The sequence below is a fragment of the Bos mutus genome, chromosome 12 (assembly GCF_027580195.1).
Source record: "Bos mutus isolate GX-2022 chromosome 12, NWIPB_WYAK_1.1, whole genome shotgun sequence".
NCBI classification, from domain to species: Eukaryota; Metazoa; Chordata; class Mammalia; order Artiodactyla; family Bovidae; genus Bos; species Bos mutus.
Window position 1 is genome coordinate 21,438,126 of NC_091628.1, and position 25,912 is coordinate 21,464,037.

Below are 25,912 nucleotides of genomic sequence, written 5' to 3' on the forward strand. Positions count from 1 at the left end.
ACTCACAGGCAAGTCTGGCTGATAGTCTTCAAGATAGTGATTAAAAAAAAAAAAGAGCTAACAAGAGCTAACATAAGTCATTCTGGGAAATGGTGTTTTGACTAGAAAGTGTAAGGCTAAAGACAATAGGAGCAAGACATAAACTTTGTATTTTAGTTGGTAAATTGTTCTTTCCAGGGGTGAGGGTTAACAATTTGGAAACTGCTTTATATGCATACTGGAGTTGAACAACTAAGTAAGTGGATGGTGGATGGTACAAGCCAAGTTTCTCACTGTCAAAGAGAAGATACAGAAAGGGGAGTGGGGAAGGGAAGGGAAAGATTAGAATGACCCCAGTGGTATTGAATCAGAATCCAAGACATCAGTAAGAACAAACCCATATTGAGCTTAAAAAAAAAAATACAGATTGAGAGATACAGAAATCACCTCTGGATATGCGTGAAAGTGTTAGTTGCTGTGTCCAGCTCTTTGCGACCTCAAGGACTGTAGCCCACCAGGCTCCTCTGTCCATGGGATTCTCCAGACCAGAATACTGGAGTGGGTTGCCATTCCCTTCTCCAGTGGATCTTTCTAACCCAGGGATTGACCCTAGGTCTCCTGCATTGCAGGTGGATTGTTTACCTTCTGAGGCACCAGGGAAGCCTCAAGACAGGGAAATTAACCCAGGCTTCGGCGATAAGAGTGCCGAATCCTAACCACTAGACCACCAGAGACTGTCACGTACAGGGATGTATATACATGTATTTCCTAGCTCTGTCTGCTTAGAGGGACTAGAAGCAGTGACATCACACCCAGAACCCAGATCCTGGTTTCTAAACCCATGAAAGGAACCAGCGCTCCTCAGAGAAATGGCTGATTCTGGGGCTGAGGCAGAGAAGGTACTAGATGACCATCTTCTTGTAGTGCCAGAAAGTAAGGAGTTGCTCAAAACACAAAAAGGATGAGGGCATGTCAAAGGGACATAGGCGTCAACCTGAAATAATTCCTAATGGCCAAAGTTAGAACAAATCAAGCCACAAAGCAAATGACTTAGTATTGGATTATCCACCCTCTTCAGGAGGTGGGGCTTAATTCCTGTCAATGACACCCCACTCCAGTACTCCTGCCTGGAAAATCCCATGGACAGAGAAGCCTGGTGGGCTGCAGTCCATGGGGTCGCTAAGAGTCGGACACGACTGAGCAACTTCACTTTGACTTTTCACTTTCATGCATTGGAGAAGGAAATGGCAACCCACTCCAGTGTTCTTGCCTGGAGAATCCCAGGGACGGGGGAGCCTGGTGGGCTGCCGTCTATGGGGTCGCACAGAGTCGGACACGACTGAAGTGACTTAGCAGCACTTGAATATAGGCTGAACTTAGTGACTCACTCAGAGTGACCAGAACATGGAAATGGAACATTAGTAACTGACACTGGAGACCCTGGTAGACCAAGAACAGCTAAATGTCTGAGTACAAATAATGGAGGGGGGGTGGGGGTGAGGTCTATACCAGTTTTTGTACATTAAGATTAAAAAAATATATTTAACTCTTTAAAAGATAGATGTATCCCATATTTCAGCAGATCTTTATTAATGATCCTACTGTAGTCTCACAACTCTCTCCCACTATGTTGACTTGAACACTGTTCCGTACACCAGGCCAGGCTGATGCTATTCTCATAATTGCCTATGTGGGCCCCTGGAAAGAGTCAGTTTCTTTAGTAAAGTCTTCTCCCCTCACTAAAGCATCACAGCATGAAATGACACGCCCCAGAACACATGTGTCACGGTGACCCATGCATGTTGGGGTCCTGCCCCCTCCATGAGTTCCACAACACTCTGGCTTCCTGCTACTTCCTGTATGGACCCCTTACCTTTGGCCCCATTCCTTTCTTGTATACAGGACCACCAACTACTGGCCAGATCTGTACCTTACCCCACTCTTCCCATGGCTGATCCTCCGATCTGGGCTCTTTCGTACATCCTGTGAGAAGCTGTATTTAATGACAGCGGGTGATCACTGAAGATGATTGATGACTACCCAGAAATAGGTCTTATAGAAAAACACACATTTATGATGTTATAATTAAATATATTTAGATCCTCAAAAATTTTAGAAGATATAAAAAGAGCTACATAGTAATAAATCATAACAAGGTAATAAAGCAGAAATCATAACAATGCAAATAATGTTATGGGCTGTCGTGATGGTCTAAGGTCAGCACCCATATGAGGTAGGCATTGTTATCATCATTTTGTAGTTGAGGAAATTCAGTCTCAAAGAGGTTAAGTAATTTCTCAAAACCACGCAAGCAGTAGGTGGTAGCATTCAACATCTGTTCTGACTGCAAAGCCTAAACCTCAGACCCATTGTGCTATGCATTCTCCTCTGAATTCAAAAACCTAGATTTTGTTATACCCTATCTTACTAACCAGGAATAATTTTAAATATTCAGTTTCCCTCTGTTCACTCTGTTTCCAAAGGAAAATACGTATTCCATGAGTTAAGTATTATTCAAATATCAATTCCTCCTGTTAAACATCCCCTCCGGATGACTAATGAATATTCCGTTGGGCGTTATCCATCAGATACTCCTTGCCAGTCAGTTCGATGCTTCAGTTCTGACACCCAGTCGGCACTGTCGTCTTCCTCAAAGTCCCTGTGAAAAAACAATTTGGATATTAAGCTTCCATTTAAGAAGCACAGTAAATATTTGTTGATGGGATCAAAACAGAATACCACCATACCAATACTGACATTTTTGAAAAATGAACTTCATAATGAAACTGAACAGAGGAAAAAAAAAATGGTTAGCCTTCCAAAGGTTCACTTCTATCATTGTTTCTCTAAATGTTTCAATATAAAATCTTGTCTACTAAAAAATAAGTCCAAGCTGATTATAAACACACAGCTCAGTCAAGAATTCTATGAAAATACCGTAGCACATTACCTGTGCCAGATAGACGATCAAGATATAAACATTCATTTATGATGTAAAGTAACATAACCAGCTCCTACTAAACCAGGAATTATTAAGGTACAACTTAAATGAACACGCGCACACACTGCCAACTGTCTGGGTACTTCACATACGTATCCTCCTCATCCAGCCCAGGTTCAAGTCTCTCTGGATCCAAAATGACAGAATCCCAACCTCCATCAACATCGTCCGATGCTTCTGTTTCCTCAGACAGGGGGCCTTTCAAGAATCCTTCTGCGCCTTCAGAGGAATATTAACAGAAATTATGCCAAGTTAAGCTGTCTTTATTTATTTCATGCATATTTTTGCATTAAATTCCTCCAAAGGTTTGTTGGGTAATTGAGAGCACTGCCATGCTCTGAGGTTTTCTATGCATGTGTGTTCAGTCTCATCTGACTTGGTGACCCCATGGAGTGTAGCCTGCCAGGCTCCTCAGTCCATAGGATTTTCCAGGCAAGAATACTGAAGTGGGTTGCCATTTCCTCCTCCAGGGGATTTTCCCAACCCAGGGATCGAACCCAAGTCTCCTGCATTGATGGGTGGGTTCTTTACCACTGAGTCACCATGGAAGCCAGTTTATGAACCCATATTAAAGCATTAAAAGTTGTCTTTGGACAGCTGGATAACAGTTGTCTGTTTTTCCTTTGAGCTCTTCCCTCTCCCTCAAGTTTTCCTAATGGAGGGAAATAAAATTAGGGAGTTAAGGGCATATGCACACTATAAAAAAGTTTTTCCAGATGGTATTATAATTACTTTCAGGTTTTTGCTTATAAAACAATAACCTAAATGTGGGTTCAGTCTCTATAAAAATCCTTTCACAATAGAGCTGTGATGCCTTTTTTATATAGTAACTTTCCTAAAATGACAAAAACTTTATCATTGGACCAGAGACAAAATCTGGGACCTATACTGCTAAAATGAAAGTCAATCATTGGGAATTCCCTAAACATTCAGTGCTTAGGACTTTCCAGGGTCCAATCCCTAGTCAGGGAACTAAGAGTCCGCATGCCAACAAAATAAAATAAAAGTGCAATCATTAGCCTTGCTTAACACCTGCCTCCCAGGCACCCACCTCTCCTTGGGGCCCATAACTGTCTTCACACAGCTCTATCAGAACATGTGACACACAGCTTTACAATGCTCTGCTTGTTTGCTGGTCCCCCAAATTACAAATTCTCTCAGGGAAGGAATTATATTCTTTTTTTAAAAAAAATCTTAAATCTTAACTTAGTATATGTTGCTGCTGCTGCTGCTAAGTCGCTTCAGTCGTGTCCGACTCTGTGCGACCCCATAGATGGCAGCCCACCAGGCTCCCCTGTCCCTGGGATTCTCCAGGCAAGAACACTGGAGTGGGTTGCCATTTCCTTCTCCAATGCATGAAAGTGAAAAATGAAAGTGAAGTCACTCAGTCGTGTCCAACTCTTAGCGACCCCATGGTCTGCAGCCCACCAGGCTCCTCCATCCATGGGATTCTCCAGGCAAGAGTACTGGAGTGGGGTGCCATTGCCTTCTCCGTAGTATATGTTAGGCTCTCAATAAACACTGACCACATAAACAATAAAGTGAATCTGTTATAATACTTAGAGTTGAGACTTGCCACACCATGACATGCTCTACTTGGCACAATTTATCTTAGATCTTAAACCAAGCAAGATGGCTTTAGTAACTGCATTGTGAAAATTACACACACATGCACCCCCAACGTACACACCCTTAATATAGTCCTTTGGCCTAGATTCCTAAGGGTAGTATCATAAAATGTTACGCTGTATAACTGTAGTGAAAATGTCTGTTGAAACAATAAAAAAAAAAATTAAATCCTAATTGTTCACCTTTTTCTGTGTTCTATTCAATATAACAATTCAAGTACAGAACCAAAGAAATCTTGAAGTTCCTCAGTTTACCAGGATGGAGTCTGAACTGCAGAGCCAAGAAAGCAGGGTGTATTTGCATGATAAAAATGGACCACCCTCAAAGTGGCTACGTGATTATTAAAATAAGCAAACAGGGACTTCCCTGCGGTCCAGTGGCTAAGAATCCGTGTTTCCAATGCAGGGGGCCTGGGTTCGATCCCTGATGGGAGAACTAGATCCCACGTGCCACAACTAAGACTTGGCACAGCCAAATAAAATAAATAGAAATATTAAAACAAGCAAATGAGCAAACAGAAGGAACGAAGCACTATAGGAAATTTTAATTATGCATCAAACTGGCTAGAAAAGAGTCAAGGAAATCAGAAAAGACAATGCTCCGAAATATTTTATAACTTTAAGATCGAAGGGTTTCTGGGAGCGGGGAACAGGGAATCATCTAATGGGTACAGAGTCTCCGTTTTGGAAGAGTTCTGGAGATGGACCGTGGTGATGGCTGCACAGTGTGAATGTACTCCATGCTCCCGAACTGTATACTTAAAAACGGCTAAGATGGAAACTTCTATGTTACATATATAATTTTTCTTTTAAATCAAAGGGTTTACACAATTATGTAACAGACATGAATCACCTGGTCTATATATTGTGTATGTTTGAAAGGCCAAGCTGAGGTCAGCATTCTTAAGGATGTTCAACAGGGTTTCAGGGGTCTCCTTGAGCCACTGCTTACGGGTATTGTTTTCACTGTACTTTATTACAGAACCACCTAGTTGGGAAAAGACAAAAAAATTCGTGTCAAGTAAAAAAGATTTCCAGCATATAATATCTTCTAGATTATATTAAAGCCCATATTTCAAGCGAAACTAATTAACTCTCTACATAAATCTGTTTCACTTGCCTGTATAAGTGAAATACACGCACTCTCATGTGTGACGCCAAATACCCTTCAAAGGGTGACATTAAAAAAACATAACTCTAGCTCAATAAACAGCGATTAGAGAATGTTCTATGATAACATAATAGGATTCAATCTGACTACTCACCTCTGTCGTCTTCTGCCGTTGAACTGGAGGTGAGTATGGATGCGTTTTCCAAAGCTCTAAGAGCTGTACCGGGTACGTGTTTCTCCCACTGCCGCCTGAGAGGACCTGGTGACCTGGCTTTTAAAGTGTAAAGAAGAACTGCTGAGCATGTACTTCTACTTATTCATCAATATCCACACACAATTGTTCTAACAACACTACAGAAGCACTTCTTTTCTCCTTCAAATTCGGATCTAACACCCTTCCAAGGCTAAGTTCAGTTCAGTTGCTCAGTCGCGTCTGACTCTTAAGTAGTAAAGGGAATGAAAAAATCCAAATGGAAAGGTAAAGCTAATCATTAAAGTGAATTTAAACAAATATTATGTATATACTCACATATTACACAATATATAAGAATAAAGGCCCAAGAGGGCTTACAGGCACACACTGTATGCTGCGCTCTTTAAAACACTTGGCTGTACCCCACAGCATGTGGGACCTCCATTCCCTGACCAGGGATAGAACCTGCGTCACCTGCCTTAGACGTCTTAACCACTGGACCACCAGGTAAGTCCCTGTACGCTGTGCTTTTTATGGTAAAGAGCACGACAAACATTATTAATGCTTTTTTCTGAAGGCTCTTATTAATAAATACAATTTTATCTTTTAATAGGTAAATAAAATATCTCTGTAACATTAAATAAATTACTGGATAAGCAAATATAAATGTCTACTTGCTTATGATATCTTTGACCTAGTAAGGCAGAAACTGGTATTCCTTCTATATCCCGTTTCCCACCTATACAATGATTAGAATTTGAATAACTTACCTTTCTCCTCTCTGTTTACTCTCCTCAGTGCACTTTCAACCAAATTTTTATTAATGCTTTCTAAGTCAGTGTGGCTACACTTTCCACCTGGTTCCTCCCTTTGCTTTAAAAGAAATTTAAAATAAAGATTAAGATATTCTTGAATTACTACCAAAAAAAGGTAAACAAGTAGAGATAAACAACTACTTAAACTTTAAATAAAGACAAATGAATTAAACATTAACAACCACAGAACCTCATACACATATGTACATTAAGAGCTATAACATCATACATTATCTGTGTGTATATTAAAAACCATATATGTGCACATACATAGGCATACATATATGTATATTAAGTCATATACCTTAATAGCCATTAATATCAGTCATTGCAAATATGAAGAAGATATATAAAAATGACAAATATTTGAGAGGTCTTTATAGAAAAAACAAGCAATGAGAAATTTCAGTATGATTTGCTATATTGGGCTTCTCAGGATGGAAATACCAAAATGAAATATTTTATAAAGTTACTTTGGGGATTTGGCTCAGCAGTAAAGAATCTGCCTGCAATGCAGGAGATGCAGGTTCAATCCCTGGATCAGGAAGATCCCCTAATCCATGGATCAGGAAAATCCCCTGGAGGAGGGCATGGCAACCAACCCACTCCAGTATTCTTGCCTGGAGAATCCCACGGACAGAGGAGTTTGGCAGGCTACAGTCCACAGGATTGCAAAGAATTGGACATGACAGAGCGACTGAGCATGTATGTATACATAAAATTACTTTACAGATGGTCCTTGACTTATGATGGTCTAATTTATGATTTTTTTCACTTTATGATGGTGTGAAAATGATAAACACTCAGCAGAAGCTGTATGTCAAATTATGAATGTTGATCTTTTCCCAGGTTAGCAATACGCCATATGATACCCTCTTGTGATGCTGGGTGCTGGCAGAGAGCTGACGCTCCCACTCAGCCATGTGATCACAGAGTAAACAGTAAACAATACACTAACAGCCGTTCTGCACCCAGACAGCCTCTGGTTTCCACTTTCAGTTCATCATTCAATTCAGTTCATGCTGAATTCAAAATTCAACATGACTATCTCATGTTGACACGACATAGTCAGCACTTTATTATAAAATAGGCTTTGTGTTAGACGATTTTGCCCAACTAGAGGCTAATGGAAGTGTTCTGAGCACATGTAAGGTAGATTAAGCTAAGTTAGGAAGTTTGGTAGGTTAGGTGCATTAAATGCATTTTCAACCAGGGGGATGGGATTTCTACATTTGGATTGTGGTGCTGGTTATATGACCACATACAATCTCCAAAATTCATCAAATTGCATGCTAAAAATGAGTAACTTTTATTGCATATAAATTAAGCCTCAATAAAGCTGGAAATAAACAGATATTACGCAAATAAAAAAAACATAGGGACAGAATAGAGTCCATTTGTAGCAACATAATGGGGTATGGTGTTATTTATTTACAACCTAAAGGTTCATTCAAAAATTTACAAGTTTAATTACTAGTATATTCCATAAACAGAATTGCTTGTTGTTACTGCATCTTTTCCTTTGGGGGTTAAAAAAGGTGGGTCAAAATGATGAAGAAAGAAAAAATTATCAATAGGACATGAGTTATTGGGGTAGGTGTGGCAACTAGAAGTGGATTGGCTGTTACTATTCATGACTTAACTGCAGCTAACATGTAAAAGGGCACAGATGCTTAAGGCCAAACAAGACGAACAGGACCATGAAAACCAGGCTAAAAAATGTCCACTCAATTCATGGGATAATAGTGAGTGAAGTGAAAGTCACTCAGTCGTGTTGGACTCTTTGCGACCCCATGGACTATACAGTCCATGGAATTCTCCAGGCCAGAATACTGGAGTGGGTAGCTGTTCCCTTCTCCAGGGATCTTCCCAACCCAGGGATTAAACCCAGGTCTCCTGCATTGCAGGCGGATTCTTTACCAGCTGAGTCACAAAGGAAGCCCAAGAATACTGGAGTAGGTAGCCTATCCCTTCTCCAGCGGATCTCCCAACTCAGGAATCGAACCGGGGTCTCCTGCATTGCAGGAAGATTCTTTACTAACTGAGCTATCAGGGAGAATGGGGAGGCACTAAAAGGTTTTGAACAGAAAAATGTCAAGACCACATTGTTGTTGCTCAGTCACCAAGTCATGTACGACTCTACGTGACCACATGCACTGCAGCTGGCCAGGCTTCCCTGGCCCTCACCGTCTCTGAGTTTGCCCAAGTTTATGTCCATTGCATGGGTGATGCCATCCAACCATCTCATCCTGTTGCCTTCTTCTCTTTCTGCCTTCAATCCTTCCCAGATCACATTAGCGATCTACATATTATTTAGTCATAAAAAGGAAGGAAATTCTGATACAGGCCATAACATGCATGAACCTTAAAAATATTAAGCTAAGCAAAAGAGGCCAGACACAAAAGGACAAATATTGTGTGATTCCACTTATCTGAAATATCTAGAATAAGCAAATGTTTCTTTCACAGAGACAGAAAGCAGAAAAGAGGTAATCAGGGCCTGAGGTGGGAGTCAGGGTAGGGAGGAATGGATAGTTACTGTTCAATGGGTTGCTGTTTGGGATAATGAAAAAGTATTGTGAATGTAATTAATGTCATTAAATTCTATGCTTAAAATGGCTGAAATGAGAAATTGTATGTTATATATATATTACCACAAGGAAACCAACCAACCAAGGCTAAAACAAGACTTTCATGACTGTAAGCAGGGCTAAGTTGGTTCACATTGAGAGGGTAACAGGCAGGAAGGCCAGGGGTCTCCAAACAGAGGAAATAGCCTGCAAGTGTCAGACATTTTTATCTCCCTTAAGGGGCAGGAGGAAACAAACTATCCCATATTTTTTTCTTCTTTATACAAATTTAAAAGGAGGTTTCTCTTAAAATACTGTGTTGCCATAATGACACCTGGTTTCACCTGAAGTTAACTATTCTCAAACCTAGAGATAACCAATGCATTTCTCTTATGGAAATGCTTGTCTTAAGCTATGCTAATGTACTGTGCATTTACCCCAGACTGTCTTCAAGTCGGTTCCACCTCATGGCTCAGAACCTACTTGACAAACCAGTATGTTATACTCAGATATTGTTCCCCTAATCTATGTAAACAAAACTATTTGTACGGTAATCTGTTCTTCTACAAGATTCAAGTTAATCATTTTATGGCCCAGGATGAACCATTTGGTGCCAAGATTATCCCAAAATGCATCTTATGGGTGAGGGGCCTGGTGCCATTCTGAGTTTTAAGACATTCCTTTCTTTCATTAACAGACTGTTACTATATAACATCCAGCTGAAGACTAGCAGGGGGATACTCTTTCTGCCCCCTTCTGATGCCTATGTCAGAAGCTTTCTCTATCTCCTTTATACTTTAATAAAACTTTATTACACAAAAGCTCTGAGTGATCAAGCCTCATCTCTGGCCCTGGGTTGAATTCTTCTCCTCCAGAGACCAAGAATCCCGGTGTCTTTTCGTTCAGCAACAACTTTTCAACATCTAGATTGAAACCACTTATCATCAATGATTAGAAACGAAAAAACAAAATAAAATAAATGCTGGTCTAAAGTGGCTTGGTTGGCAACACAGAAAACAGCCGTCAATTATTTCACAGGCCCAAAGACAAAAAACCTCTGAACCCAGGGACCAGGCAACAGACTTCCAATATCTCATAGCACCCAATGATGCCAGGTATCCCAGTAGACAGTTTCAGAAATTTAACTTTTTTTTAAAGATTTTTTTTTTTGATGTGGACCGTTTTTAGTCTTTATTGAGTTTATTACAATTTTGCTTTTGTTTTCTGTTTTAGTTTTTTGGCCACAGGCATGTGGGATCTTTGTTCCCAGGCCAGGGATTAAACCCACATCCCTTGCATTAGAAGGCCCTGGACTGCCAGGAAAGTACCAGGAAATTTACCTTTAAAGCACTTACCACTGTGCTTGCTTCATTTTCCAAAGTTATTCTGGTTCTGCTGGGATCTGCTCAAAGAGAAAACAGAAGGTAAAAAGAAAACACAAAAAAGGCTTCTAATGTGATTTGCATAAAGCTTGAGAGACAAAAGGAAGTTTTTAAAGTCAAAGAACCGAAGCATGAGCCTGTATAGTGATATCAAGCTTTAATCACCTAGTAACACACCTCAGCTGTTAAAGAGATTATTTCTGCCGTTTTATTCTGACTGTGAACATCTGAAAGTTAAGACATCTCTAATTCATTTATGCCGACCCATTTAGGCATCAGGAGGTAAGACACTCTACATACTCGAAAGGTCCTTATCATCTTTAGCACAAGAGCTACCTGTCTGTGATTTTCCTGACAGCTATTATAGCAGGTGGAATAGCTAACCCTCCCAAAGCCAGCTGCTTATTCCCTGACGAGGAGCCAGCAGCAGTCAGGGAAAACCCCTGCAACCCACCCCTTGGGTGAGGAGGGCTCTTGCCTGATTTTCTGCTGCCAGAGCCTGGGGTCCGTGTTTCCCCATTTATTCAGCATTTTAAGCAATTGCTACTGAGCATCTATGATGATGGTACTGAGGCTACAACAGGGAGCACCTTGACACGCTCCCTACCCTCACCCAGCCTTCATTGTTCTGATGTCTGTCTACATTCTCGATGGAGATGCCACCCGACACGTGCTCTGGACATGGTGGCCCTCCCCACTGGCTTACTCTTTTTTTAGAAATTGTAAGACTACACTTTCCTATCTTGAAACTTTCCTTAGATTGTTTTTGGTGTTTCTGTTGCCCAGTATTTTAAAACTAATTTCCCACTCTCCTGGGATGTGAACCAAAGTTATGAAATGGTACATAAAATAAAATAAACACTAAAACAAACTGCTGAAGCAAAGGTAAGTGCCTACCTCTTACATAAAGGAGAAAAGTTCTTACAAAAGGAACATTTAAAATTTAACTTTAAGAAAACAGTATAGTTTAGAAAAGTTTCTGTTGAAACCAACAGGACATGGTAAATCAACTACACTTAAATTAAAAAAAAAAAACTTAAAAATAAATAAAAATGTTTCTTTTGTGGTATAGAACACTAAGATGCTGCTAAGTCACTTCAATCGTGTCTGACTCTGTGAGACCCCAGAGACGGCAGCCCACTAGGCTTCCCCGTCCCTGGGACTCTCCAGGCAAGAACACTGGAGTGGGTTGCCATTTCCTTCTCCAATGCATGAAAGTGAAAAGTGAAAGTGAAGTCGCTCAGTCATGTCTGACTCTTAGAGACCCTATGGACTGCAGCCTACCAAGCTCCTCCATCCATGGGATTTTCCAGGCAAGAGTACTGAACAGGCACTAATAATGGAGGTTTTAAAACACCTCCCTACAGTGGGTGACCTTTTACTCATCTTAATTCTTCTTTCTTATTCTGGTCATTGTTAGATTTCTTCAGATGGAAGATCTGAGTCACTGATGTCAAAGGAAAAGGAACAAAAATAACTTTGAAAAAAGAGATGACAACTTCCAAGACATAATAAATTACATGTGAAATTTGCTCAGAATTGACTATCAGCTCAGTTCAGTTCAGTCGATCAGGCATGTCCAACTCTTTGAGACCCCATGAATCACAGCACGCCAGGCCTCCCTGTCCATCACCAACTCCTGGAGTTCACCGAGACTCACGTCCATTGAGTCAGTGATGCCATCCAGCCATCTCATCCTCTGTCATCCCCTTCTCCTCCTGCCCCCAATCCCTCCCAGCATCAGGGTCTTTTCCAATGAGTCAACTCTTAGCATGAGGTGGCCAAAGTACTGGAGTTTGAGCTTTAGCATCATTCCTTCCAAAGAAATGCCAGGGCTGATCTCCTTCAGAATGGACAGGTTGGATCTCCTTGCAGTCCAAGGGACTCTCAAGAGTCTTCTCCAACATCACAGTTCAAAAGCATCAATTCTTTGGCACTCAGCTTTCTTCACAGTCCAACTCTCACATCCATACATGACCACTGGAAAAACCATAGCCTTGACTAGACAGACCTTTGTTGGCAAAGTAACGTCTCTGCTTTTCAATATGCTATCTAGGTTGGTCATAACTCTTCTTCCAAGGAGTAAGCGTCTTTTAATTTCATGGCTGCAATCACCATCTGCAGTGATTTTGGAGCCCAAAAAGATAAAGTCTGACACTGTTTCCCCATCTATTTCCCATGAAGTGATGGGACGACATGCCATGATCTTTGTTTTCTGAATGTTGAAATTTAAGCCAACTTTTTCACTCTCCTCTTTCACTTTCATCAAGAGGCTTTTTAGTTCCTCTTCACTTTCTGCCATAAGGGTGGTGTCATCTGCATAGCTGAGGTTATTGATATTTCTCCTGGCAATCTTGATTCCAGCTTGTGCTTCTTCCAGCACAGCGTTTCTCATGATGTACTCTGCATAGAAGTTAAATAAACAGGGTGACAATATACAGCCTTGATGTACTCCTTTTCCTATTTGGAACCAGTCTGTTGTTCCATGTCCAGTTCTAACTGTTGCTTCCTGACCTGCATATAGGTTTCTCAAGGTTTCTCAGGTGGTCTGGTATTCCCATCTCTTTCAGAATTTTCCACAGTTTATTGTGATCCACATAGTCAAAGGCTTTGGCATAGTCAATAAAGCAGAAATAGATGTTTTTCTGGAACTCTCTTGCTTTTTCTATGATCCAGCGGATGTTGGCAATTTGATCTCTGGTTCCTCTGCCTTTTCTAAATCCAGCTTGAATATTTGGAAATTCACGGTTCACGTTTTGCTGAAGCCTGGCTTGGAGAATTTTGAGCATTTCTTTACTAGCGTGTGAGATGAGTGCAATTGTGCGGTACTTGGAGCATTCTTTGGCATTGCCTTTCTTTGGGATTGGAATGAAAACTGACCTTTTCCAGTCCTGTGGCCACTGCTGAGTTTTCCAAATTTGCTAGCATATTGAGTGCAGCACTTTCACAGCATCATCATTCAGGATTTGAAATAGCTCAACTTTAGGGATAACATTTCCTGTTATATTTTCATGGTTAGATTCCTAGGTGAGCCCACAGAAACCTATCTGACCCAAAACAAACTAAATACAGGTCTAATAATGAAGCACAGAACAACCTTTACATCACTACAATCTTCAAACTAGGCTTCTTTTTTGATCCCTGGCAAACTAAATGTGTAAGATTCAGTATAGATTTATGTCTGAAGGAACAAGTAGAAAATTTTGATTTGAGGAGTATCTCTGAAAATCATCTCTAATAACTTGAAAATTATATTTTTTTCTTTTTGTTATACTATATTTTAAACGAACACTTAAAATAAGCTTTTCGAAATTCTTACCCTTTTTTCTTGGTGTACTATGCATAGATTTTTTGGTTTCTTCTAACACCTGTTCACCGTATTCTGTGATGATCTGAAAATTTAAAGCAGAGAGTTTAAAGACACAAAAGATGCTTTTCTTTAGATACCAACATAATGTCATTCAATTATCAATGTTCTTCCCCACAGTAATAAAGTTGAAAAGGAAAAATGCCATTTAAAAAATCCAAGTAATTTAGATAGACAGATAAACAGACATTTATATATGTCCAGGAAGATCTGGAGGGATAATGCAAATTATATCCATGATTATATTTGAGGAATAGCATTGTGAAAAGAAGAGGGAAAGGAAGCTTCAAGCTTTTAGTTTTTTTTAATACACATCTGCATTACTTGAATTGTTATGAGCACGTGTAACATGTAATTGTGTTTAAAAGAAAACAAACGCTTGAAAACTGTTCACAGTCAGTTCCACACACACCGTACCTCTGGGGGCAGGCACTTCTGGATAAGCCGAGCTAAAGAGCCTCTAGAGAGAAGCGTTGTAGCTGAAGGACGATGTGAGGGATTCTTTTTAAACATCTGCTTGATCAGATGCTGCAGCTCATAGGAATAATGGGATGGCAGTGGGTTCATGGACCCCTGACATATTTTAAGGATAAGACTTTTCCAACTATTTGCCTGAAACTAAAAAGCAAAATTGAACTGTAAAAGCAGATACAGGGAAAGAGAATGGAAATAAGAAAATAACAGCTGAACTGAATTCATATGAATTATTTTAATTAAAAAAAAATTTCTTTCTAGAGGTGTTGTTAAGGTACAATTCTAATTTTTTTTTTTTTTTTTGCTCATCATACTTTTCTTAGTACTTTAAAAATTGTATTTTATTGAAGTATAGTTGATTTACATGGTGTTAACTGCTGCTATATAGCAAAGTAATTCAGTTATACATGTGTATATATTCCTTTTTATTCTATTTTCCATTATGGCAAGCCACTCCAGTATTCTTTCCTGGAGAATCCCATGGACAGAGGAGCCTGGTGGGCTGCAGTCAACGGGGATGCACAGAGTCGGACGTGACTGAAGCAACTTAACACCAGCACCATTGTGGTTTTATCACAGGATACTGAATATAGTTCCCCATGCTATATAGTAGGACCTTGTTGTTTAATGCAAATGTAATAGTTTGCATCTGCTAGTCCCAAACTCCCCCACCCCTACCCCTGTACTATTCTAAAATCTTATGGTTGCTCAGGAAAAAGGTAAACATAAATAGTTAAAGATGCTCCCATCTTGAGGAAGTCTTACCATCAGTCCCCGCGTGGGTACTTTATTACTCAAATCAATGTTTTTGCAGATACACATTTTTAATATATTTTAAAAATCAAAGCATCAATAATACATATATATGGGCTTTTAAAAATTCAAATAACCCTAGGGCTGACAGTAACTGCAACGTTTCTTCACTTCCCTCCTCCTCAAAAATCCCCAGGTCTGCTCCCTGACAAAATGCACTTTAGACTTTTCCCATTTTAAACTTCTGCTGCAAAATCCTTTTTACCTTGCACATCACCAGGGTAGTTATTATGGTTTGACAAGTAATAGAGCGGGATATAAAATGACACACCAGAATAACATTTTAAAAGTTTTCACTGTATAATAAACATACTACAATTAACATCAGGTTTCAGCCTTAGCAACACTTATGTAAGAACATGATGGCATTCTGCCTTGGGGGTGTGCTGCTGCTAAGTCGCTTCAGTCATGTCTGACTCTGTGCAACCCCATAGATGGCAGCCCACCAGGCTCCCCCATCCCTGGGATTCTCTAGGCAAGAATACTGAAGTGGGTTGCCATTTCCTTCTCCAATGCATGAAAGTGAAAAGTGAAAGTGAAGTCGCTCAGTCGTGTCCAACTCTTAGCGACCCCATGGACTGCAGGCCACCGGGCTCCTCCGTCCATGGGATTTTCCAGGCAAGAGTACTGGAGTGGGGTGCCATTGCCTTCTCCAGCCTTGGGGGTGTATCACTCTACTAATACATACAAGTGAAGATACCAAAAAGGACTTAGACCAAATGCTGCCTTTTCCATGCTGCATGCCATACTTACTGGATGCTTAAGGGTACAGAGTTCATAGAGAATGCATCCCAAGGACCAGATGTCACTGGAAGCAAAAGAAGCAATGTAATGATGAGTGGGTTATGAGTTATCACACAAAAATATGTGTATTTTCCAATACCCCAAAATGAAAAATTACTCTACCTTTAATAAGAACAGATATCATAAGGACTTCTTAGTTACTGAAATAAAATATGTGGCAAGTTTGATCGAACACTTAGACCACTTACAGTGATGTTCACAGAAAAACTCCCTGCTCCCTAAACCCTGCCCCACCAAATCCAGTGGTTCAGGTATCACTTCAGTAGGACTTGGGGTAAGAGGAATATCTGCGGACTCAGATTACCATAGTTGGAAGAAGGGCTTTAGAAGTCATCCTGTACAGCCTCCAGACCATCTGGGCTCACCAGGCCTTTGGGCTCACCTCCTGATTGACAGCTCAGTATTCTCCCTGGCTGCCTCTAGGGGGCGTATTCTTATTCTTCCACGAAAGCTCTTCAGACCTCAGCAGAGTTCTATACTTTGCCCTATGCACCCACCCTTCTTCAAACTAAACACCTCCACTTTCCTCATCATTCTCACCACCTAGTTGTCATCCTCCAGACTTTTTCTAGATGATTGTCTTTTCACTTTAACAAGGTTTTTTTAAACCAATTATTTCCCCCAACTTTTAATTTTTCAAAGCTTGAAACCTACAGAAAATTTGTAAAGGCCCAAACGCTCCTTCCTAATATCCCCAGTCATTAGTATCTGCCTGCTGGCACCTCTTCTGTCTACATCTGAACCTCTTGAAAGAAAGGTTTCAGACGTCAAACACTTCACCCCTAAACGTGTCAGCACATACAGCCTAAAAGCAAGGACACTCTTCTGCATGAATACAGCACCATTATCACATCCAAGAAATCGAACCTTAATTCAATACTATTATCCAGTATTTTGTTCAAACTCAGGTTTCCCCAATTATCCCAGGAAGTTCCTTCATAGCTGTTCTGTCTCCAATTCAGTCAACTTCACCTTCAGTTCAGTTCAGTTGCTCAATGGTGTCCAACTCTGTGACCCCATGAATCGCAGCACGCCAGGCCTCCCTGTCCGTCACCAACTCCCGAAGTTCACTCAAACTCATGTCCATCGAGTCAGTGATGCCATCCAGCCATCTCATCTTCTGTCATCCCCTTCTCCTCCTGCCCTCAATCCCTCCCAGCATCAGAGTCTTTTCCAATGAGTCAACCCTTCGGGGCATTGTTGTCGTTTTTAGTTGCTAAGTTGTATCCGACTCTTCTGCAACCTCATGGACTGTAGCCGGCCAGGCTCCTCTATCCATGGGATTCTCCAGGCAAGCTGCCATTTCCTTCTCCAGGGGATCTTCACAACCCGGGGATCAAACCCATATTTCCTATATTGGCAGGTGGATTCTTTGCCACTGAGCCACCTGGGAAAGCCCATAGTATGGACTGCCATACCCTTTTTAGAAAGCAACTTGGCAGGAGGTAACAAAAGCCTTTAGGTGTTTCTACCTCGAGGCAGTCATGCCAAGAATGTGACACTTTTATGTATTAAAAGGCATAGTAATGCAGAGTCAGTAGTAATTTAGGACACTGAAAACTAGAACCATATCAAGAAGCCAACAACAGAGGAATGTGAAATAAATTTTGGAAGAGCCATATATTAAAATATTTTGCAATCATTAACAATAATCATGAAGAGTATAAATACAGGGTAAAATGAATATGATATAATGCAAGGTGAAAAAAATAGGATACTAAATTATATGGAGTATATAAACTAAGTTTAGGGAAAAAAGAGAATGGATGGGAAAAAAACCCAAAATGTTACTAGTAGTTTCTGTAAAACTGGGTGATCGCCATGTCCCTTCTTGTATATCTCTACATTTCCAACCCACCCACTGCCCATCCATTCCATCAATGAGCACATTTTACTTACATTCAGAAAAAATATTACATTTTAAATTATAAGGACTTCATACTATCTTCCCATGATCAATGAACCTATCAGTCAAGTGCTTATTATCTAGCCCTTTACATGTCAACTCAATGACATTTGGTTCCCAAATTTTGCTGCACGTAGGAATTATTTGGTGACCCTGGAAAATGTTTGCAACCTGGTTCCCACTCCCAGATATTCATATTTAACTGGTATGGCTATGGCCTAAGCTTCGGGATTTTTAAAGTTAATAGCAGCAAAGTAAGAGAAGCAGTAATATAATTCATACTATCCCCAGAAATGATTCACTTTTCTTTCAGCATTTACATGTAGCTCCTCTCAGCTCTGATGAAAACAGCTGGAAAATTTATGACTTTCACCTAGAGGCCTGGGAACTTCAATTCTACACTGCTTTAACAACTAAACTTCATCTGTAGGCTACGATACTATCAACAAACGGTCACCCCTTCACCAACTACATACGTCACTTACCTTTTATTGTTATAAGGCATGTTTTCCCAAATTTCTGGGGGCACATAATAAGGTGTTCCCACGTATGTACAAGCAAACGCCATGGGGCTAAAACCATAAAAAGGTACAGAACGATTACAGAGCATTTCTGAATAATGATGTTCCGGCAACAGTCACTACTACACAAGAGAGACATACATACCTCGAGAGAAGACGGGCAGATCCAAAATCACCCAGTTTTACTTTTCCGTCTTGGGTGAGGAAGATATTCTGCATTGAAAAAGAAGAGCTCAGATCACATCTGCCGTATTTCAAACATAAGGCAGAGAGCTCCAAGAGAAGCTGTCTTTCAAAGCCTGCTGATGGTGGAGATTATATGTAGAAATGCTGACAACCAAGTCCCCAAATGGAACACAAAACGACAAGATATCCTCTGGACAGCGACACTCCCCTGCTTGGGAATTCAGGATGACTGCTTAGAAATCTAACAGGTGAGCGTCACACCGTACCAGCAGACCCTGATCAACCAAGCAGGGAGCCTGATCAGGTAACTCCAGATGGCAGGCTCCAGTCTCAATCATTTTCCATCTGAGAATACATGGTCTTAGGAAGCAGTCTCTAAGAGAGCTGGAACATATTAACATACACTACTAAAGAGATTTACTGACCCATTTTCAGGTCGTACCTTACTGTGCTAGCATGAATATTATATTAAGAAATTTCTGGAGTTCCTTGGCAGTCCAGGGGTTAAGAATTGGTGCTTCTAATGCAGGGCGCATGGGCTCACTCCATGGTCGGGGAGCTAAGATACCATGTGCCTTGGGGTGCAGGCAAAAAAAGAAATATTTCTAAAGATTAAAATGCACCCAAAAGAAAATAGAATAAAACAGAAAAAGGATTGAAAGAAATAGTTTTCAATTTTTTTTAGGCCCCAAATGTATTCCATTTACCTTGGACTTGATGTCTCTGTGTAACACACGTTTCTTGTGAATGTGATTTACTCCAAGACACATCTGTGTAAACCAATGAAGTATCTGTAAAGAAAAAAAAGCATGCAAGAATGCAATAACTGGGGCACGGTAACCCCAAATTCCTAAGAATCATCTTTAGGCCTTAGCTGACCTGGGTTTTACATAATGTAAATACAGAACTAAAAATTACATAATTCAACTAAGATTCATTGCTGTCTTGAGAAATTGAGAAAAGCTATGAATCAATCCCAGTGTATCATCATCTCATGAATGATCCAAATAACTATTTATTTATTTATTTGGCCCTGCCATGCAGCTTGCAGGATCTTAGTTCTCTGACCAGGGATTGAACCAGGGTCCTCGGCAGTGAAAGGGTGGAGTACTAACCATCAGACAGCCAGGGAATTTCCAAGACTTTATTTTAATAAAACTCCCACTATATTTTTCTTGTATTTAACCAAATAAAAATATTTCTTAAATACACATATAAAAATAGTTCACCACTTAAAATGAATATGCTATAACTTTTTATAGTGTAATCATAACATCAGATTTCATTCACTTTTTCAGAATATGCAGATATTAACATTAAAATATTTCGTTATATTTCCAACAATCTTTGGAAGCCAAGGCTGGTCTCCTACAATGGAACCCATATTCTTAGCAAACCAACTTCGAAATAAAAAATATTTATACTAATATACTCTTAAAACATGTTATACCCTATATCAAACTTAGCCTCAGCAAAGCTGTTTATTTAAATATTTTCCTTGGTCAATTCATTCCAATAATATTTAATATGCAACTTTCCACTAAAAAGGCACTAAGCATTTAAAGAGAATATGCTAAACTGTAAAAGAAAAGAGACGAAGAATAGAGACTCTTGAAAAACAGAAATGCAGGTTTCATCCTTCAGATGATGGACAATTACAAAAGAAATCCATGTGCCTTCTAAAATTTCAATACAAAAAGTAAAAATTTTAAGTATCTAGTACACAATATGATGGGTAACACAACTGTGAAATTCTAAACATGGAAGTGGTTATTCTTTGATATTGCATAAGCCTATACCTACTTTACCTCTTAAAAACATCCCAGGCAGTCACATCCTGACAACACACTAAAGAACATCATGGATACACAAAGTCATTACTAACTAATGTGCTAGGCAACCACAGACAGCAATGTTTTTAACTTATTCAAATTTTACGAGAAAAGTTGCTTGAGGGAAACTTGGGGACTTCCCTGGCGGTTCAGTGGTTAAGACTCTGCTCCCACTGAACTAAGATCCTGTATGCTGCCTGGTGGGCTTCCCTGGTGGCTAAGCTGGTAAAGAATCCACCTGCAATGTGGGAAACCTGGGTTCAATCCCTGGGTTGGGAAGATTCCCCTGGAGAAGGGAACGGCTGCCCATTCCAGTATTCTGGCCTGGAGAATTCCATGGACTGTGTAGTCCATGGGGTTGAAAAGAGTTGGACACAACTGAGCAACTTTCACTTTCATTTTCATGCTGCCTGGTATGGCCAAAAAAAAAATTAAAACAAAACTTTGAGGGAAACTTACGTAAGTTAGTCTCTTACCGTATCTTCAGGAAACAACTTCCCTTTCTGATGTTTAATCTTCTGCATTAGGTCCCCTCCATCACAATATTCCATTACAATGTACAGATGTCCTTCAGCTGCAACAAATTAAAGACTCTTAGGAAAGTCTCAGCGGCCGTGAATTCTGAATGAAATTCAGAAATACATGTATCGGGGGAAATTCATATTTACCTTCAAATGATTCTTTAAAGGCAACAATATTGGGGTGTTTCATTTTGGCTAACAGAACTGCCTCTTTCCTAGAAATCCGTGTGTCAGACAAAGACTAGAAGAAGGTTTAAAGAAGTGTAAATGCAGTACTTCATTTAAAAACTGACAGTAAAACAGTATTATAGTAGTTTGTATGATATTTTAATGTGACACAATTGAAAGTGTGTCTCTTTCAATCAGACGTAATTTTATAGCACTGTTCAGATCGGTTCAGTCGCTCAGTCATGTCCGACTCTTTGCAAGCACTGTACTTGGATCCAACTTAAGTTTATCAAACCCCACGAGGAAACATGTGGGAATTTTTCAACTATGGCTATACGTATTTCGCCTGCTTAAGCTGACCTCTTATATCTTTACAAGTATAGAATGTAAACTAGTTTTAACATTAACCTAAGCATAGAGGGATTGGGGGCAGGAGGAGAAGGGGACGACAGAGGATGAGATGGCTGGATGGCATCATCGACTCAATGGACATGAGTTTGAGTGAACTCCAGGAGTTGGTGACGGACAGGGAGGCCTGGCGTGCTGCGATTCCTGGGGTCGCAAAGAGTCGGACACGACTGAGCGACTGAACTGAACTGAAGCATAAGCTGACTTATGCTTAGGGGCAGTATGCCATCAACCATAGGAGCTTCCTGGGTGGGCAATTCCCTGGAGGAGGGCATGGTAACCCACTCCAGTATTCTTGCCTGGAGAATCCCATGGACAGAGAAGCCTGGTGGGCTACGGTCCATAGGACCACAGAATCAGACACAACTGAAGCGACTGAACACGAGCAGAAGCACAGAAGATAGATCAAGACCTTGTAAAGCTAGTGAATAAACCTGTTAAATCTTTTGCACAAAAGAACGATCCCATGTTACATCTCAAGAACTTGCTTTCCGATACAAACAACATGTACACTTTCGACATGAGCTAACTACTTTAGCAGTGACCTTGGGAAGCCTTATTTCCTTCATGGCAAACATCCGATTACTGCTCTCCTGCTGAACCAAAAGGGCTCTGCCGAAGGAGCCCTCCCCGATGACTCTCAGGACCCTGTAGCCGTCCATGCTGGGCACTGCACAGCTGGGTCTGCTCCCACAGTCACCGCTGGCTCTCCCAACCTGCATTCAAAGTCAGAAACAACGGGGAATTAAATTCATTTTCAAAAGGCAGAATGAAGTCAAAGTAGCTCTATCCCCAGGACAGAACAGCCTGTTCCCTTTATGCATTCAACAGGTGGACATGGAGTATCCATGCCAGGTTTTATAATCCTGAACAAATCTCTCACGGCCCCAGCATCACTCACGTTACAAGTGAGACCACGAACCTCAAAAATGCAGGATAGTGGGTCTTACACGAAGAGCCATGCTGGCCTCTGGTAGAGGTATGCTGGGGAATTAGGAAGATGATACTCAGGCTGAAGCCTGAATGGAAGATATCTAGGCAAAGAGGAAGAGTGATGGAGGCAGGAGGGAATAGCCTATTTAAGAGCAAAAGAGATTGTTTCAATTCAAGGAACTGAAAGAGGGCAGTAAGGCAGGTAAGGCAGACTGGGCCTAGTAAGCCAAGCTCAGCTTGGTGGATTTTTATCCTGTAGTGATGAACGGGCTCTCTGAAGGGTTTAAACTGAGAGAGCAGATTTACATCTTAGAAAAATTACTCATGTTGGCTGCAGAGCAATGGACCAGACAGGGGAGAGGGGAGGAGGGCCAGAGCAGGACTCCTACCATAGAAAAGGCAGGAAGATGATGACGGAACGGAATACGGCGGTGACAATGGGGATGAAGGGGGCTTTCCTGGTGGCTCAGTGGTAAAGAATCTGCCTACCAATGCAAGAGACCTGGGTTCGATCCCTGGGTCAGGAAGATCCCCCAAAGAAGGGAATGGCAACCCACTCTAGTATTCTTGCTTGGGAAATCCCATGGACAGAGGAAGCTGGTGGGCTACAGTCCATGGGGTTGCAGAGTCTGGCACGACTGAGCACACACACACACGAAATGGGGATGAAGACAATAGGAAAGAAACATGTGAAAGAACTGGCAAGGTTTTGGGTAACGGATTTCTGGGAGACAAGTAGGGGGAAGGGGACTAAGGAGACTCTGGTTTCTGGTGTAAACCAGGCAAGTATTGATACCATTCTCTAAGAAAAAGGAAAGCCATGATGGTTGCATGCCTGTTTTTTTGGTTTGATTTTTCTGACCGTGGGAGTCTGGTAGGGTGTAGTGGGGAAAGATGTGGAGGAGACGTGCTTCTTTGGGGATATGCTGAGTTGGAGGTGCCTGGGACAAAGAAGACATGTTAAACAGAGTCCTTGAGCCTCAGTCTTCCTTTATATTTCCTGGGTGAAGCAGCTTCTAGATCTCCTAGTACATTAGAGAAGATGAATATAAAGTTCCTAACACTTTACCTGGTACACGCTGCTAAATCGCTTCAGTCGTGTCCGACTCTGGGCGACCCCAGAGACGGCAGCCACCAGGCTCCCCCGTCCCTGGGATTCTCCAGGCAAGAACACTGGAGTGGGTTGCCATTTCCTTCTCCAATGCATGAAAGTGAGACGTGAAAGTGAAGTCGCTCAGTCATGTCCGACTCTAGCGACCCCATGGACTGCAGCCCACCAGGCTCCTCCATCCATGGGAGTTTCCAGGCAAGAGTAGTGGAGTGGGGTGCCATTGCCTTCTCCTACCTGGTACATAGCGGGCCCTGAATAAATGGCAGCTATTGTTAGTATTTGGGGGCTTCCCAGCCGGCACCTAGTGATAAAGAATCACTGTCAATAAAGGTCACAGGAGACGCAGGTTCCATCCCTGGGTCCGGAAGGGCCCCTGGAGAAGGAAATGGCAACCTACTCCAGAATTCTGGAAAATCCCATAGGCAGAGGAATCTGGTGGGCTACAGTCCCTGGGGTCACAAAGAGTCAGACACGACTAAGCACACATTATCAGTTTTAAACCTTAGAAAGGTGATGCTTTTTCATTACCAAAACACACTGGAATGAACTTACTCAATTGTCACAAAACTTACTTGGAGTGTTTTATTTTCATAAAAATCATACCACAAAGATTTATGAGGTCCAGAGAGCACAGGCCGGTAAAGCAAAACCACAAACCAAAACCTTCAGTTCTCACTAGGAAACTCTAGAAGTATTTTCTCCATATAACGAAATCCAGTGCACGGTCTTCAAAAACAATTCCTTTCTAAGACAGTTAGGTCTCTCAGCATACGACCTGAAGGGAAAAAGTTCTTTGCCGCTCTTCTAAGAGACCCCTGGCATTACAAGCTTTGACAAGGAGATTTAGTTTTCCCATATATTTTGTTGTTGTTGTTGTTGACTTTGGGTCTTTATTCCATGAATGGACAATAAATAAGCAAGAGCAGCCTCTGACTTTTCTTAGTTGAACATTACATTTGGTCCTTGCTACCCACATTTGCCCCTGTTACTCAGTGATACACCCCTAAACTCATTAAGGGCTTCCCCAGTGGCGCAGCCAGCGGTAAAGAATCCGCCTGCAATGCAGGGGAGCGGGGTTCGATCCCTGGGTCGGGAAGATCCCCTAAAGGAGGAAATGGCAACCCACTCCAGTGTTCCTGCCTGGAGAATCCCATGGACAGAGGGGCCTGGCGGGCTACACAGTCCATGGGGTCGCAGAGTCCCACACGACTTAGCGACTAAACAACAAACTTATTTAAAAAACAAACAAACAAACAAACTGTACAGTATATGCTCTGAATGTGACAAAAAGCGTTCCTTCCCAAGACTACACCGATCAAAAGCTAATACAGTGATTTGCAAATGCAAACATAAGATGCAGTATAGAAGGTGTGCGCGGTCCGATTCTCACTGCCTTAGAAGCCGCTCCGCCTCGGAGCCCGGCCCGCGCTTCCCCCGCGACCCCCGGGCCTGGGTCCGCAATCCCCGAAGGGGATTGTCCCGCTTGCCCCCTCCCCGCGTGTGCACCGCCCTCTCCCAGCCCCACGCCCGCCCGCCGCTCTCGCGCCGGCGGAGGGGGTTGATCCGGCCGGACCGCTCACCCGCTTCCCCAGCGACCCGGGTCGGCTCCCGGGTCCCGAGCCGGGAGCGCTTCCGGAGGGCGGGCCAGCGGGTAGTCTCTCGGGTTGCTGGCGAAGGAAGAGTCCCGGGTCGGTCGGGCGGGCGGCGCTGTTCTCAGCGCAGCCGGGCCCACGAAGGGTGCGTGTTCAAAGAGGTGTTCCACGTCGTTCCAGAACAATGCCAGTAATATTGAGCAGAAGTGTCCTTCTCATAACCCAAGTTCTGTCTCCAGTTTAAGCCAACAGTGCATGTGGGTAAGTTTCATGGGCGCAGCACTCAAGTTCACCAGTTGTGTGTCAGAGACATTGCAATGATAGTCTCAAAAGTTGGCCGAGTTACAAAGTCTGAAGAGAGCCTGTTGTGTTCAGCAACAGAACGTCATAGGTGATCTTGAAGAAAGCAGTCTGGATGTGATGAGGGAGAAGATTACAATGGTTGAAGTGGGACTCTCGGAGGAATCAAGGAGCGTAGGATATTTTCAAGATACTTGGCCATAGGGATTGTCCATGTGGTCCAGTGGTTAGGACTCTGGGCTCCCAAAGCAGGGAGCCGGGATTTGATCCCTTGTCAGAGGAATAGATTCCACTTGG

The 25,912-nt window shown here is 41.7% G+C and overlaps 1 protein-coding gene across 3 annotated transcripts; it reads right to left on the reverse strand.

Annotated features, from left to right (window-relative positions):
• Nucleotides 1-1,633: 1,633 nt before the first annotated feature.
• NEK3 (NIMA related kinase 3) lies at nucleotides 1,634-25,912 on the reverse strand. 3 transcript variants are annotated; one of them, XM_070380368.1, is made up of 16 exons: nucleotides 23,682-23,796; nucleotides 22,225-22,395; nucleotides 21,251-21,344; nucleotides 21,059-21,156; nucleotides 19,458-19,541; nucleotides 18,710-18,777; nucleotides 18,529-18,615; nucleotides 16,087-16,141; nucleotides 14,464-14,664; nucleotides 13,999-14,071; nucleotides 10,653-10,699; nucleotides 6,683-6,785; nucleotides 5,874-5,990; nucleotides 5,462-5,596; nucleotides 3,134-3,199; nucleotides 1,634-2,638 (listed from the first exon to the last, which is right to left on the reverse strand). In XM_070380368.1, the coding sequence occupies exons 2-16, from the start codon at nucleotides 22,339-22,341 to the stop codon at nucleotides 2,595-2,597; spliced, it is 1,389 nt and encodes a 462-aa protein (XP_070236469.1). In that variant the 5' UTR covers nucleotides 22,342-22,395; nucleotides 23,682-23,796; the 3' UTR covers nucleotides 1,634-2,594. The 3 variants fall into 3 exon arrangements, with proteins under 3 accessions (XP_070236469.1, XP_070236470.1, XP_070236468.1); XM_070380369.1 differs by lacking the exon at nucleotides 23,682-23,796 and adding an exon at nucleotides 25,304-25,912 and having other exon boundaries at nucleotides 1,646-2,638; nucleotides 3,073-3,199; XM_070380367.1 differs by having other exon boundaries at nucleotides 1,646-2,638; nucleotides 3,073-3,199; nucleotides 23,682-23,703.